The 16,712-nt window shown below is 45.8% G+C and overlaps 1 protein-coding gene across 3 annotated transcripts in view; it reads right to left on the bottom strand.

The window, feature by feature from the left end:
- wdr17 (WD repeat domain 17) overlaps positions 1 to 16,712 on the bottom strand; it is a 242,168-nt gene that overhangs the window by 8,584 nt on the left and 216,872 nt on the right. For all 3 annotated transcript variants that reach the window (XM_085977976.1, XM_085977929.1, XM_085977981.1), the window contains 3 exons: positions 14,206 to 14,307; positions 12,439 to 12,537; positions 5,583 to 5,766 (listed from right to left, as the gene is read on the bottom strand). In XM_085977976.1, the coding sequence (XP_085834102.1) occupies positions 5,583 to 5,766; positions 12,439 to 12,537; positions 14,206 to 14,307 (385 nt within the window). The remainder of the gene's footprint in view (positions 1 to 5,582; positions 5,767 to 12,438; positions 12,538 to 14,205; positions 14,308 to 16,712) is intronic.

Genomic DNA, 16,712 nt, shown 5'->3' with positions numbered 1-16,712 from the left:
CTGGTGATAGGTTGCTGAGTGTTAGTGCGGGAGACTTCAGATGACCTTGCAGGACGTCCTCGACCAGTTCTGGACCTGGAAGGCCCGGCTGTAAACTGCACCACTTCAGCATGGGCGGCAGCAGTCTGGACTGGCTGGATGACAGGCAGCGACAAGGGCAATGGTGGCATGGCAGTGGTGGGAGCAGGAATGCTGTCATCCTGAGAGAAGACAGCAGGTTCCTGCTCCACTGACTCACTGCCACTCCCCTGGGGCAGCACCTCAGCATCCCTAGCAATCTGATGCTGCACAGACACTGTGAAAGCCCCGGTCGACGGTTGTAGACCCAGCTATGATGGCAGCAGTCAGAGCTTGCGTGGCATCAAGCTGAGTCTACATGAGAGCAGTCTGAGAATCGATGCCACCAAGCATAGACTCCATTACCGCACTAAGACATTGCGTCGCTTCCTCCTGTGCTGCAATGGAAGTTGCCAGATCGCCCAACACAGGCGGCATCAGGTCTGGGTCACCACGGTCTCTGGGAGTCCACCATCCTTGCAGACTGCCAAGGATGGGCTCCATGGTGTGCGCAGAGCCTTATGCAACGTTGGAGGCGGACTGCTCCACGCTCCTTACCACTGCCGAGAGGCTCTCGGGCACCCTTGTCATTGCACCTATCATCTCCATGTGCATGCCCATCACCCTTTTAAATGCCTCACCATCGAGGTCTTCATCTGAGTCCTGTGTAGCAGAATTTGTGTGCGAACTCGCCCTCTGGGGAGCTGGCCCCCGAGCTACCCTTTCCCCCTGGCCTTGCTGCAGCCCACTCGTCCCCGGTGCCTCACCCTGTGCAGATCCCACTACTATACTAGCTTCTAAAGAATGCTAGTGCCAGTATCTGAGCTGGTGCCTGTGGGTGAGACAGGGACAGGCTGCTCAGGTGCTTGCTGATTATCTGAAAGCATAAATGCACAAGAGTCGGGTTAAGATGAGGGGAGGGGGGCAGGAAGGGGGAAGTGCATGTGTACAGCATGATTAGCTGGAAAGTGCGAAATGCTTGTGGGGTGAGGGGGAAATGGGATGTGAGAAGGAGTAGGGATGAACATACTGTTGTTGTCGCCAAGGAGGGTCAACGTTGCCGGTGGCCACGGCGCCCACCACCTGGCACCCAATAATCTGCAGCACTCGATTCTCCAGCGCAGACAGTGGTAGGGTGTTGGCTTGTCACCCACCTGTGCGCTCCTGTTCTGAGCCACCTTGGCCTGTAAGATAAAGGAAAGTGTGTGAGTGAGTGTGGAGCAATGTGTTTAGGTGATGTGCCTGCCATAGTTGAATAGCTGTCATTGTGTGCAAGATGTGAGATGCGGGTGTGAGTGTTGGTAGGTAGAGATTGTTGGTGGGTGAGTGCTGGGCGTGTGGTGCTTTGGACAGTGTGCGAAGACTGGTTCAGATGGTGGTATGCAGCATTTGTTGAAGCGTTCACTCACCCTGATCTCCCGAGTGAGGTTGTTAAATTTCTTCCTGCACTGTGTGTGGGTCCTGGGGACCACAGTGCTGCCCGAGACCTGCTGCGCTACCTCCCTCCACATGGTGTGGAAGACTGGCAGCGAGGGCCTCCTGCCACTTGCCGGGTAAAGCACCGCCTTCCGTCTCTCCACAGCAAATACCAATGCCTCCAATGCTTCATCGGAGATTCTGTGGGGTCTCTCCCTGGGGCGTGGACCTGCCATGGGCACACCTTGTTCAGTCTTCTGGTACCTTCTCCTTGTTCTGCTACTGCTTGCTGAGGCAGCTGCACAGCCTGCAATGCGGAGAATGAAGTGCTGCAGCATCAATGATCCTCCCCTTTAAGTAGTGAAAAAAGCCTTTGGCAATGATGCATTGTGATTACACTGCACCCGATATTGGTCTACCCTTTAAGTGTAACGCCAATGAGCTTGGGTTTTAAGACTTGATTTAGGATTCCAATCATTTTATTGAGCAGTGAGGATGAATTTTTCGTGCAGATTAAAGCATTTGCACCTGGCACTAATTCTCCAACTTTTCTACTGAGACCGCCCATTCCTTGGCTATAACAAATTTCTAGCCCCTAGACTCCACAACCAGCACAAATAGTTTCTATCTACCCAAGTATTTTTTCAAGAGCCTCAGCCTCTATTTGGAGCTCTAGCCTTTTTCTAGATATCTCGGGGGAGAAATTGAGTAGTGCCCGAACGTTTGAGAAGTTGGAAGTTTAGTGCCAGGCTATAATCAATCTCGCTGCCCGCTAAATTCAGTCTCAGTGCTCAAAGAATAAATCAGGTGCTGATGGCGTAGGTGAGTGGCGCTAGGCTCCAAGCGATAACGAATATCAGGTGTTGTGTAGTCGGGAGTGAGCATTGGCGCAGGCGTCTCCCAGCCATTAAAGGGGAGGGTCAGTGGAGTCTGCACACCATCCCCTAATGATTCGGGGAGTGCAGAATGGCGATATGCTGTGGGATGAAATGCAAAGTCCTCTGACAACCCGCAACACTCCGGGGACTAAGCAGCCTTTATTTGGCTTTCTGCCTCTCATCTCTGACCTTTGGAATGGAAGTTCTTTGGCAGCTGGCGGTGCATCCCTTTAAGTAGCACACCGCCAGTTGGCTGCTTCACGTCTCCGCTCACTGGCGCTGTCGGCGCGAGGCGGTAAGGCGGGGGGCGCAAGTGAAGTTTGCAAATTGGGCATCCAGCGAGCGTTGCACACTCACTAACGTCACGATCTGCATGGTGTAAGGCTCGCAAAATTCTACGGACTCCCCCAAACCAAGAAAGGAAGAGATATTGGACTGTTTGAAGGTAATATTGAGCCAAAGGGGACCTAAAATCAAAACCCCAGGAAGATTTGGCTCGTTTAAACGGCATGTTCAGGCCTGTGGAAAGAAACTGCAACAAAAGGAACGGGTGGGACAGTGGGACAGACAGTTTGGGTATTGGAAAGGCCAGATTGTCTGAGAATGTTCTGGGCCATCCCAGTCATTCTACATAAAGACAATAAGCCCATGGAAAAGACTGTTCCCGCTGAAACCTACAGGGCCACCAAGAACATGAATAATACAATACATGCCACTAGTCAACAAAAGGGACCCTGGCCCCAGCAGGAGAAAACAATCAAACAACAGTTTAAAACCACTCAGAAAGATTTCCAAAAACACTTTGCACATTCAAACTGATTTCGAAGCAATCCCGAAACCAGTTAACGGCCAATTAAAAATAAATGGGACCAATCAATGTTAACGAGCCCGCCCAAAATCTAACAAGATTAGCAGGCTTAGTATAAACTAAAGACCTGTCGCCACAAGAAATCAGTTTGATGAGTTCGATGGGTTCGATCAGTACAGTTCAGTCAGAGAGTCATACAGACAGTCAGTGAAGGTTATTTGGATGGTGTGTGAACTTGAAGGTACAGTTCATACAGACAGAGGCACAGCTCATTCGAAAGACATCAGCCTCGGGACAATCAATCGACGGAAGGACAACAGAAGGAGAACGGAAAGGAATCGCGGCAACCAAGGGCCCCACGAAACAAACAACCAACAATATTACCAACAACTAGGTAATACTGGGCCACCGCGACCAACAAGAAACGAACCTGGAAGAAACCGAAGATCTGCAAGTTTTTCCCACTCTACAAACTATTCCTGCGTTTGGTGAGCATTTCCTGGTCCTCCGGAATTCAACCTAGTTAGTATAGTGGGATTGGGAGGGGTAAGGTATTTTGTCTATTGTCATTCTCCCTCGCATATTCCGAAGTGTCCCCCCTTTCAGGGTGATAAGATTATTGTGTTGTGTATATTTTCTTGTCTCAAATAAAATCCAAAGTTCTTGTATCAAATTCCGTTGTTTGCTGCAATTTCATTACAGCCCCCAAATAAGTCCCGGTCTAGAACCAAGGGAGTGGGAGCGACTCGAACCATTCAGGGAGTCAGAGACAAAGCTGACCACACACACCACCCCTTACAATGGTGAAAGGGACCGAGGTGCCAACTGTTATCGCCGGCGCTACGGGGCCGGCAAATTTGCCGTGTGGCGTGATTCGCCCCGCCGCGGTGCTAACTGGGGGCGCTAACCTACTGAATTTCACCCCTCTAGAGTTCTCGGTAATTGCTGGGCTGAACTCCCCTGCTCTTCTTCGAAATAGTGCCGTGGGATCTTTTACGTCCACCTGAGAGGGCAGACAGGGCCTCAGTTTAACATCTCATCCGAAAGACGCTGTATGCTTCTCTGAGGAAACATTTTACAGTGATAGGCAACAATTTACAGGAAGTTCAGCAAGTAGGAATAGTTTCACATAAATGTTCAGGTTGGTGAAAAATTCCAGATTGTGTCTCAAACTAATTTCACTAAATTATTGGAACAATTTGATTCACCAGTTTCTGCTACAGTTTTAAGATTGGGAGCTGTAAAAAAAAATGATCAGTTTGATTACTCAGCCTCTGCTGCTTGCTCGTTCCTCACTGACCCAATCAAGCTACTTTTGATTTGTTCATATTTAGTCAGCTGGATCTTGGATTGGTAATTTAACAGGTAAGTCCTCACTTCAGCCAATCACAAATTTTTGCCCTACTGATTTGGCACCGTAAGGTGTGACACTTTCAGATGTCATGCATGAGGCCTTTGAAAGGCACAGCACGTTACAGTGCAAGACCAACACCGGCATAGACCAGTTGGGTCGAATGGCCTGTTTCTGTGCTGTACATTTAATGTAATTCTATTAAATTCTAGCAGGTCTACTTTGTTGATATACAATTTCATGTGTGTTAGCTGTGGCTCAGTTAGTAACACCCTCACCTTGGAGTCAGAAGGTTGTGGGTTCAGGTCCCACTCTAGAGACTTGAACACAAAAATCTAGGCTGACACTCCAGTACAGTGCTGAGGGAGTGCTGCACTGTCGGAGGTGCTGTCTTTCGGATGAGACATTAAACTGCGGCCCCGTCTGTGTTCTCAGGTGGATGTAAAAGATTCCATGGCACTATTTTGAAGGAAAGCAGTGGAGGTGTCCTGGGCCAATATTTATCCCTCAATCAACATCGCCAAAAATAGATTATCTGGTCATTATCACATTGATGTTTGTGGGAGCTTGCTGTGTGCAATTTGGCACCTGCACTTCCTACATCACAACAGTGACTCCTTTTCAAAAGGTACTTCATTGGCTGTAAAGCACTTTGGGACGTCCAGTGGTCGTAAAAGGCGCTATATAAATGCAAGACTTTCTTTCTTCATACACTTGAATATAAGTATAAAATTGCCATTACAACGAAGGCTAACTTTTAAAAGGCTAAAAACAGAAAACGCTGGAAAAACTCAGCAGGTCAGGCAGCATCCGTGGAGAGAGAAACAGAGTTAACGTTTCAGGTCGAAGACCTTACGTCAGAACTGGAAAAAAACAGGAAAGGGGATAGATTTTAAAGCAGGTTTCGGGGCTGGGAAAAGGGGGAGGGGATGAAAGAACAAAAGGGAAGGTCAGAGATAGGATAGAAAGCAGGAGAGATTAAGAGATATTCAAAGAATAAAGGATGGCTAACTTGAAAAGGCTAACTTCGACTACTTAATATATGAAAATAAAAATAAACATGCTTTCATACCTGTATCCGTAAACCTGTGAGGCAGGAGATATGGACATCAGAGTGACTGGGAAGATTAGAACCTGTGACATAATCGGGGCCGATCAGTCCTTTGACGGGTTCCTCTTTAATCCTATTTAGCAAAACGCTGTAGACTTCTCTTTGAGGCTCGGAAGGAGGGGTATACGGTAAGTCCTCGAATGACCTGGCATAATTTGGAAATCACAGTGTTAAAATTAACAATGTAGCTCGTGATTGTGAACTTTATAGCCAACACCGTAGAGTGAGGCATGAATAACTTTAGAACACTTTTGATGCGGAATACATGTGATGAATTCATCATTCGCACTGCTATGGTAACATAGATCATTAAAAGGTAGACCTTGATCAAGTCAAAGAAACAGATTTACATAAGAAAGGTTCAGTTACTTGTATTGATTTGTATGTGGGTTCAATGACGACACATTCATGAAAGAGAATGACTTTTTATCTAAAGTATGTTCAACTCAGTTAACAGCATTACAGGAGACACCATCTTAGAGATCCATCTAAAACGAAACTAAAACTAAACTGCTTGTCTCTCACATGCCCTCTGCTGGTCAGGCATAAATAATCAATCAGGCAAATATGCTGGTAAGACATAAGTAATCAAACAGGCAAATACCATCACTATTTGCTGATATCATTACATCTCCCTTTCTTAAAACAAAAGTATTTTACTTTTATCTAACAACATGTTTTCTTTGTATTACTCTGCATTTTAACTGTAACACTTAATGAACTTACATTATCATTATCATTATCAAGGTTTTTTAACCTTGTTTTGTGTGTTCACATGAAATATGTAAATACACTAGAACTTGAAGAAAGAATAAGATAACATTACTTCCTTCTATAACAAGAGTCCTTAAATTTGCTCAATGAGTCTCTCAGGAGGCTTCACGTGTCTTGAGGATTTTCTGATTGATTGTCCTTGAATCTGAGTTGTTGCCTCAGACGATGATTTCTCAGCTGTGTGATCAGGTTGTTCAACAGTATCAGTCTTTTGACCTGCTGTGTGATCAAGTTGTTCAACAGTATCAGTCTTTTGACTTGCTGTGGCTGGTCCCATGAGAAGATCCTGACGATTTCTTCTCAGAACAGCACCCTCATCTGTCTGAATGGTGTATGATCTTGGTTGAACTTCACTCAGGACAGTTCCCTTCTGAGTCCATATGTTTGTTTTGTCTTTGAACCTTACTTGGTCACCAGTGTGGAGTTCAGGTAGGTTTTGTGTTCCTCTGTCATAGTAGTACTTTTGCTTTTCTTTCTGTTGTTCTTTGAACTTCCTCACTTTCTCCCCCTCTTTTGTTTTCAGGAGGTTCTCCGGGATGGGTAGGTTTGACCTTAGCAGATGTCCCATAAGGAGTTGGGCTGGTGACATACCACACTCGAGCAGCGTTGTGCGGTATACAAGCATGCTCTGGTAGAAGTCAGTTCCACTGTCTCTTGCCTTGTACATCAGTCTTTTCACTGTCTGGACCGATTTTTCCACTAGTCCATTGGACTGTGGAAAGTGAAGACTTGACGTTGTGTGGACAAAGTCCCACTCTTTGGCAAAGTGTCGGAAACTTGCATTGTAAAACTGGGGTCCGTTGTCTGTGAAGACCTCGCTTGCCACGCCATGTCTGGAGAATATGGCTTTCATACATGTTATCACAGCATCTGCAGTGGTGGTGTACAGTCTACAAACCTCTGGATACAGGGAGTAATAGTCTGTGACTACAAGATAGTCCTTCCCTTGACATACAAATAGGTCAGCGCCTACCTTCTGGTAAGGTCTGTCTGGCGCTGGGTGTGGCTTTAGTGGTTCTACCGGATTGCTTGCTCGATATTTCAGGCATATTGTGCAGTTTGACACCTCATTTGTCACATCTTGGTTGATTCGTGGCCAGTACATCACCTCTCGTGCTCTTTTCTTACACTTTTCGATTCCCAGATGTCCTCCATGGATCCTTTTTAGCATCTCTTTTCTCAGACTCTTTGGGATAACTATTTTACTTCCTTTGTAGATAATGTCTTCGACCACTGATAGTTCCGCCCTGCAGTTCCAGTACTCTGCCATGTCAGGTGAGCAGTCTTGCTTCATGTTGGGCCATCCATCCAAGATGCTTTTCCTCAGTCGTCTCATTGTTTCATCTTTGTTTGTCTCAGTCTTTATGAGCTCCATTTTTGCATCTGCTATGGGCAGTGCACTTGTGATCATGTCCACGTAGGCGTTCACTTATTCATCCATTTTGGTGTTTGCGGGCTCTCTTGGGTCAACAGCTCTGGACAACGTGTCTGCTGTATACATCAGCTTACCCGGTGTGTACGCAACATTCAGTGTATAGCGTTGCAGCCTGATCATCATTCTTTGTATTCTAAGCGGACAGCTATTTAGTGGCTTTTGGAACAATGCAATCAAGGGCTTATGGTCAGTCTCTACACTGATTGCTTGTCCTGCCACAAACTGGTGAAATCTTTCACAGGCGTATGTGATGCTGAGCAGCTCCTTTTCTATTTTAGCATATCGCGTCTCCGCGTCTGTCATTGAGCACGATGCATATGCAATAGGTTGCCAGTAGTCATATTTTTGCAGAAGAACGGCACCGAGCCCACTCTGTGATGCATCTGATGATATCTTGATGGGTCTTGCTGGGTCATAAAACCTCAGAACTGGTTCCTCTGTGAGCAGTTTCTTTAGATCGCTCCATGACTTCTCATGCTCATGATTCCATTCCCATTCTATGTTCTTTTCAGTTAGTCTTCTCAGTGGCGCCATCTTTTCTGAGAGGTTGGATATGAATTTACCCATGTAGTTGATCATTCCATTAAACCTCTGCACGTCCTTTTTGCATTGTGGCTATGGCATATTCTCAATGGCGGACACCTTTCTGGGATCTGGTCTGATGCCCTCACTGCTAAGGATATCTCCCACAAATGTCAGTTCTGTCACCCCGAGCTGGCATTTCTCTCTATTCAGCTTCAGGTTTGTTTTCCTTGTTGCTTCCAGCACTTTTTTCAGTCTCTCGTCATGCTCAGTTCTCGTGGTTCCCCATACTATGATGTCATCCATTGATGTATCAACTCCCTCCAGGTGCTCATAGATCATATGGATAGTTTTGTGATACACTTCAGGAGCTGAGGCAATGCCAAATGGTAACCTTAGGAATCTGTATCTGCCAAATGGACTGTTGAACGTGCACAGTCTTGAACTTGCTTCGTCCAGTTTCATCTACCAAAATCCTGATGATGCATCTAACTTGCTGAAATACTTTGCATTTGCAAACTGTGACATGATTTCCTCATGTGTAGGAAGCTTGAAGTGCTCTCTCTTTATTGCTCTGTTTAGATCTCTTGGATCCAGGCAAATTCTGAGCTTTCCATTCTTTTTGTCCACAACGACGAGGGAACTCACCCACTCAGTTGGCTCATCTATCTTCTGAATCACGTTCAGGCTTTCCATCCTGTCCAACTCTGCCTTCAGTTGCTTTTGAAGAGCAAACGGAACTTTTCTGCATGGATGTATGACCATTGGCATACTTTTATCTATTCTGATCGTGTGTTCTCCTGGAAGGCAGCCTAGACCCTGAAATAGGTCGTTGTACTCTTTCATGAGTTCATCATAGACTGTCTCTCCTTCGCTTTCCACAACGAGGACTCTCTTTACCAGGTTCAGTCTCTCACAGGCTTTTAAACCTAGTATGGCTTGCACATCCTTTGGCACCACGATTAATGCTAGCGTGTGCTCTCTGTCCTTGTGTGTCACTTTGACAATGCATCTTCCTTTCACTGGTATATCAGTACCTGAGTATCCTGTCACTTTCACTTTTATTCCATGTATCTTTGGTCTGGGTCTAATTTTCTTAAAATCAGTCTCTGACATCACATTAACTTGTGCTCCAGTATCCAATTTAAATGGAATGTGTATGTCATTCACCTTTAGTGTCAACATCCAGTCTCTTTTTTCTTCTTTTTTGTTTTCAGACACAACATCCACATTGAACTCCTCTATCTCGCTTTCATCTACTGCATGGACCTTGCTTTGTTGCGCTTGGTTCTTACAGCAACGGGCATAATGGTTGTTTTTGTTGCAACTATTGCATGTTTTACCATATGCTGGACACTTTTTTGGTGGATGCTGTGTACCGCATCGACTACATGACTTTCGATTGCCCCTTTCATTTTTGTTCGCTGGCCACGCCTCTTTTTTCACATTGGCGCTCTTTTTGTTAAACGGTTTGTGTCCGTTCATTCTCACTGCATCCACGTTGCAGCTACTGTCACTGAACAGCTCCTTTGCCTGCGACTTCACAGTCTCTGTAGCCCTACACAGTGCTATGGCTTTTCCCAGGTCTAGATTTTGCTCTCTTAGCAGTCTTTCCCTTAGACCATTATCTGGAATACCACACATCAGTCTGTCTTTTATCAGCGAGTCTGTCAGTCCCCCAAATTCACATGTTTTGCTTCGGTTTCTCAGTTCAGTCACATACTGATCAATAGTCTCTCCCGTTTTCTGTACACATGTGAAAAATCTATGCCTCTCAAACGTCACGTTACGTTTAGGTATGCAGTAGGCCTCAAACTGTTCCATTATTTTATCCAGCTTCATTTTGTCTCCATCAGCAGCGAATGTGAAGTTATTATACACCTCCAGTGCTTCATCACCCACGACATGCAAGAACACTGACGCTTTCATTTTATCACTTTTCTCGTCAGCTCCGATTGCCGCTAAATACCACTCCAAACGTTGTTTGAACCTCCTCCAATTTTCAGCCACATTACCTGTCAACTGAAGCTTCGCCGGTGGGTGTATACCTTCCATTTTTCACTTCGTTAGCTATTCTCCAACGGTAAGTAACGATGTTCTCTTTTGGCTTGCTAATATGTGGAGAGCTGATTTAACTTCAGATTTTTCCTCTTCATCTCTTTCAATCACTTCTGACACCATGTATTGATTTGTATGTGGGTTGAATGGCGACACATTCATGAAAGAGAATGACTTTTTATCTAAAGTATGTTCAACTCAGTTAACAGCATTACAGGAGACATCATCTTAGAGATCCATCTAAAACTAAACTAAAACTAAACTGCTTGTCTCTCACATGCCCTCTGCTGGTCAGGCATAAATAATCAATCAGGCAAATATGCTGGTAAGGCATAAATAATCAAACAGGCAAATACCATCACTATTTGCTGATATCATTACATTACTGAAATAGGCTTTAATTCTATGAGTTAGTGCTCTCAGCGTGACGGGAATGCCTATCGGGAATTTGAGCCAGCACCATGAGCCCTTTACGCAAATGACCCTGTACCTGGCGCTACGCCGGACTGGCAGCCGGAACTCCCGCCTCACCACGTTTCCAGCGAGGTTGAGGGATTCCTGACCCATAATATTTAAGGTGGGTACTGTGACATTATTGTCTCGGCCACTTATACATGTGTTTTAAAAAAAATTCATTCATGGGATGTGGGCGTCACTGGCAAGGCCAGTATTTATTGCCCATCCCTAATTGCCCTTGAGAAGGTGATGTTGAGCCGCCTTCTTGAAACGCTGCAGTCCGTGTGGTGAAGGTACTCCCACAGTGCTGTCAGGGAGGGAGTTCCAGGATTTTGACCCAGCGACGATGAAGGAACGGCCGATATATTTCCAAGTCAGGATGGTGTGTGACTTGGAGGGGAACTTGGAGGTGGTGGTGTCCCCATGCGCCTGCTGCCCTTGTCCTTCTAGGTGGAAGAGGTTGCGGGTTTGGGAGCTGCTGCCGAAAAAGCCTTGGCGAGTTGCTGCAGTGTAGTGTATGTAACTTATATTGCTCACCAGATTGGTGGACTGGACTGTGTTTCACAGCAAGTTTATATTAAACGGAACAGAATTGTTTCTCTTTTGTTTGGTTTCCGGGGCCACGCAATCTGCGCTGTTTATGACGCCAGGCACAATCCACAGCATTAGTGACAATGCAACAAATAATCCAAAAGATTTGTATCATCAGGACCCTGGAGTAAAAGACTCCGGCTAAATGTAGTCATTGTATGCAGGCTGACAGCATTCAGGGTGGTTCTTGACGAGTGTGGTTACAGAAGCTCCTGCTAAGTGGGCCAATAGTGTGGAAATACTTATGCACACTCGATCAATTGAAAATTTCAAAACTGAGATCGATAGATTTTTGTTAGGTAAGGGTATTAAGGGATTATGGATCAAAGACTGGTAAATGGAGTTAAGATACAGAGAAGCCATAATCTAACTGAATGGCGGAACAGGCTTGAGGGGCTGAATGGCTTCCACCTGTTACTATGTTCTTCCTACTGACAGTCCACTTGCGTATTGAATACTACCGAGCCGATGCATTAAGTATCGCTATCAGCATAATTATCCATCATCTTATCCTCCCCAACAGAGTAGCAGTGCTCAATACTATAGAAAAAGAGGGGCGTATGAGAGGTTGATGGGCAGTTCTTGTAATACAGCACTAATTTAACACTGCCTTTAGCTTGAAGTGCTGCTGGTGGCAACAGCCCTGACCTTGGTGGCAGAAGGTAAATGAGGTATCACTGCTCCCTCTAGTGGCGCAGGGAGATGTTGTCACGAGTTGTCTTTCCCCCGCCCCGCTGCACCGATGCCAACGGCGTAAACAGCCGGTGTGACGTCCTGAAAATCAGTTTCCTTCCTTTAAAAAATAAAATACGCAAAATTCCTCACAGCTGCTCCCGCTCCTCCGTCGTAACCTCGCCGTAAGCGCGGCGTAAAACCCCAACGCGGGAGCAGCTGGGAAAGGAATTTCGCCAGTCTCCGTACGGTTAAACAAGGGGCCGCCAGTGCAGCGAGTTTGGGTCGGTTAAGTATCTGCACACTCACTTGCTGGCTGACTGTGTGCATGCTCTCCACCCATCCAGCTCCGCCGATAAGTGCTCGATCTGTATCGGGACCGTCACCTCTCTACGCTTCAAGAGTTGGCTGTAACAAAGAGGGCAGATCTTTAGAAGCATAGAAGATAGGAGCAGGAGTAGGCCATTCGGCCCCTCGAGCCTGTTCCGCCATTTAATGTGATCATGGCTGATCATCCAAATTCAGTACCCTGTCCCTGCTTTCTACCCATATCCCTTGATCCCTTTAGCCTTAAGAAATATATCCAACTCCTTCTTGAATATATTTAATGAATTGGCCTCTACTGCCTTCTGTGGTAGAGAATTCCACAGGTTCACCACTTTTTGGGTGAAGAAATTCCTCCTCATCTCAGTCCTAAATGGCTTACCCCTTATCCTTAGACTGTGACCCCTGGTTCTGGACTCCCCGACCATTGGGAACATCCTTCCTGCATCTAGTCCTGTTAGAATTTTATAAGTTTCAATGAGATCCCCTCTCATTCTTCTAAACTCCAGCGTGTATAAGCCCAATCGACCCAATCTCTCCTCATACATCATTCCTGCCATCCCAGGTATCAGCCTGGTGAATCTTCACTGAACTCCCTCCATGGTAAGAACATCCTTCCTCAGATAAGGTGACCAAAACTGCACACAATACTCAAGGTGTGGTCTCACCAAGGCCCTATACAACTGCAGCAAGACATCCTTGCTCCTGTACTCGAATCCTCTCGCTACGAAGGCACAACTGAAAGTCAAGTGAACAAGTAAAGTGTGAGCTGGGCCTCAAAGTGAGACTTAAGATGCTGATTTCTGACTCTCGTTCATCCACCCTAGTTTAAAATAAAACACCTTGTGAGCCAACCTAAAAATAGCAGGGCGCTCAGCACCCAGACTGTAGTGAGCTGACTGCTCAATTCTTTAGTTCCTAGTTCTAATGCTGTTTAAAGGCAGAATAATTTGAATCTTGGATTTAACTTGTTCCGGGGGTGTGGCAACACTTTTTAAATATTCGTTTATGGGATGTGGGCGTCGCTGGCAAGGCCAGCATTTACTGCCCATCCCTAATTGCCCTTGAGAAGGTGGTGGTGAGCCGCCTTCTTGAACCGCTGCAGTCCGTGTGGTGAAGGTACTCCCACAGTGCTGTTAGGGAGGGAGTTCCAGGATTTTGACTCAGCGACGATGAAGGTCTCTCGCGCCTCCACCTTTTAGAATGGTACAGCACAGAAGGAGGTCATTCGGCCCATCGTGCCTGTACCAGCTCTTTGAAAGAGCTATCCAATTAGTCCCTCTCTTTCCCCATATATAATTATTGATCCAATTCCCTTTGGAAAGTGACTATTGAATCTGCTTCCACCGCCCTTTCAGGCAGTGGATTCTGGATCACAACATTGCAGCACCCCACCACTGTCTGGGCTGAGATTGACTTACTCCGCACCTAGCAACAGTTCAGCCTGTGACTTTGCTGCTTTGTGTGGCTGAGGACCAGGCCACCTGGCTCATTAACCCTCCTGCTCAGATAGCTTCATTTTTAACTTTGAAAGGCATTTTGACCTTCAAAGCATTTTGAGCGAGCAAACTGATCAGGTGACAAGTGTTTCAAAAGCCTAACCCTTTCATATCTCCGAATAATGTAACAATCAAATTGTCATTAACCTATTTCACAAAATCTCCATTTTAGATATTTTATTTAAAGATTCATGATAATTACTGTCTCTGTACTGACTCTTAGCAGAAATGTTTCAGTGTATACTGCCCTCACCTGGTGTACTCGTAAAGTGCAGGTACAATACTGTTGTAATGTCTTCTAATAGCCAGTAACGCTGCAATGTAGCCACAGAATATAAGGAGCTCATTTCGAACTCTGCAAGACAAGAACAGAGTTCACAGTCATATCACACACCGAAATGAAGATGACTTTATTTCCCTTTGTCTATTTCAGGGAAGTTTATCGTACACTTTTATATATCTACATAAACTTCTTTCACACGCTCATGGGAAAAGTTAGATCATAGAATGATACAGCACAGAAGGTGGCCATTCGGCCCATCGTGCCTGTGCCGGCTCTTTGAAAGAGCTCTCCAATTAGTCCCACTCCACCAGGACATTCCTGATAGCCCGGCAAACTTCTCATTTTCAAGTATATATCCAATTACTTGATCAGGCTAAAGCTTAACTTAAAGCCAGAAAGCGGTTTTACAGCAATGGCACATTGGCTATACGGCACAGAAACAGGCCATTCGGCCCAACCAGTCCATGCCGGTTTTTATGCTCCACTCGAGCCTCCTCCTGCCTTTCCTCATCTAACTCTATCAGCGTAACCCTCTATTCCCTTCTCCCTCATATACTTATCTAGCCTCCCCTTAAATGCATCTCTACTATTCGCTTCAACCACTCCCTGTGGCAGTGAGTTCCACACTCTCACCACTCATAGAAACAAATAAACATAGAAAAATAGGAGCAGGAGTAGGCCATTCGGCCCTTCGAGCCTGCTCCGCCATTCAATATGATCATGGCTGATCCTCTATCTCAATACCATATTCCCGCTCTCTCCCCATACCCCTTGATGCTTTTTATGTCTAGAAATCTATCTATCTCCTTCTTAAATATATTCAGTGACTTGGCCTCCACAGCTTTCTGTGGTAGAGAATTCCACAGGTTCACCACCCTCTGAGTGAAGAAATTTCTCCTCATCTCAGTCCTAAATGTCCTACCCCATATCCTGAGACTGTGACCCTCGTTCTAGACACCCCAGCCATGGGAAACATCCTCCCTGCATCCAGTCTGTCTAGCCCTGTCAGAATTTTATACGTTTCAATGAGATCCCCTCTCATTCTTCTAAACTCGAGTGAATACAGGCCTAGTCGACCCAATCTCTCCCAGGAATCAGTCTGGTGAACCTTTGCTGCACTCCCTCCATGGTAAGAACATCCTTCCTCAGATAAGGCGACCAAAACTGCACACAGTACTCCAGGTGTGGTTTCACCAAGGCCCTGTATAACTGTAGTAAGACATCCTTGCTCCTGTACTCAAATCTTCTTGCAATGAAAGCCAACATTCCATTTGCCTTCGTAACTGCTTGCTGCACCTGCATGTTTGCTTTCAGTGACTGGTGTACAAGGACACCCAGGTCCCTTTGTACATCAACATTTCCCAATCTATCACCATTTAAATAATACTCTGCCTTTCTGTTTTTCCTTCCAAAGTGGATAACTTCACATTTATCCACGTTATACTGCGTCTGCTATGTATTTGTCCACTCACTCAACTTGTCTAAATCGCCTTGAAGCCTCTTTGGGTAAAGAAGTTTCTTCTGAATTCCCTATTGGATTTCTTGGTGACTATCTTATATTGATGGCCTCTAGTTATAGTCTTCCCCACAAGTGGAAACATTCTCTCTGTATCCACTCTATCAAAACCTTTTATAATTTTAAAGGCCTCTATTAGGTCACCCCTCAGCCTTCTCTTTTTTCAAGCGAAAAGAGACCCAGCCTGTTCATCCTTTCCTGATATGTATACCCTCGCATTTCTGGTATCACCCTTGTAAATCTTCTCTGCACCCTCTCCAGTGCCTCTAGATCCTTTTTATAATATGGCGACCAGAACTGCACGCAGTGCTCTAAGTGTGGTCTAACCAAGGTTCGATACAGGTTTAGCATAACTTCCCTACTTTTCAATTCTATCCCTCTGGAAATAAACCCTCGTGATTGGTTTGCTTTTTTTTATGGCCTTGCTAACCTGTGTCGCAACTTTTAGCACCCTGAGTATAAACAGAAGGACCGATTGCAGAGAGTCCATCGCAGACTGTGCTCCTGGAACTTCCCACAATGGGTGGGTGTGGCTCCCAGCTGGGAGTGCGGGAGAGTGACAGCAGACCTCACATCTATAGAGTTCACAAGTGGAATTTTCCAGTGGGCCTTGCTGGTACCAATGACTTTACCCAGGCCAAACCCCTTTACCCATATAACAACAGTTTTTACCTGTATAACAACAGGCTTTATCAAAAACCAACTTAAACATCAACTCCCTCTGCCACCGGCGCACCGTGGCTGCAGTGTGTACCATCTACAAAATACACTGCAGCAACTCGCCAAGCCTTCTTCGACAGCACCTGCCAAACCCGCGACCTCTACTACCTAGAAGGACAAGGGCAGCAGGCGCATGGGAACGCCACCACCTCCAAGTTCCCCTCCAAGTCACACACCATCCTGACATGGAAGTATATTGCCGATCCTTCATCGTCGCTGGGTCAAAATCCTGGAACTCCCT

Source organism: Somniosus microcephalus, chromosome 1 (assembly GCF_052327205.1).
Source record: "Somniosus microcephalus isolate GS21.2 chromosome 1, FLI_Smic_1.0, whole genome shotgun sequence".
NCBI lineage: Eukaryota > Metazoa > Chordata > Chondrichthyes > Squaliformes > Somniosidae > Somniosus > Somniosus microcephalus.
This window is presented reverse-complemented; position numbering and strand designations above follow the sequence as displayed.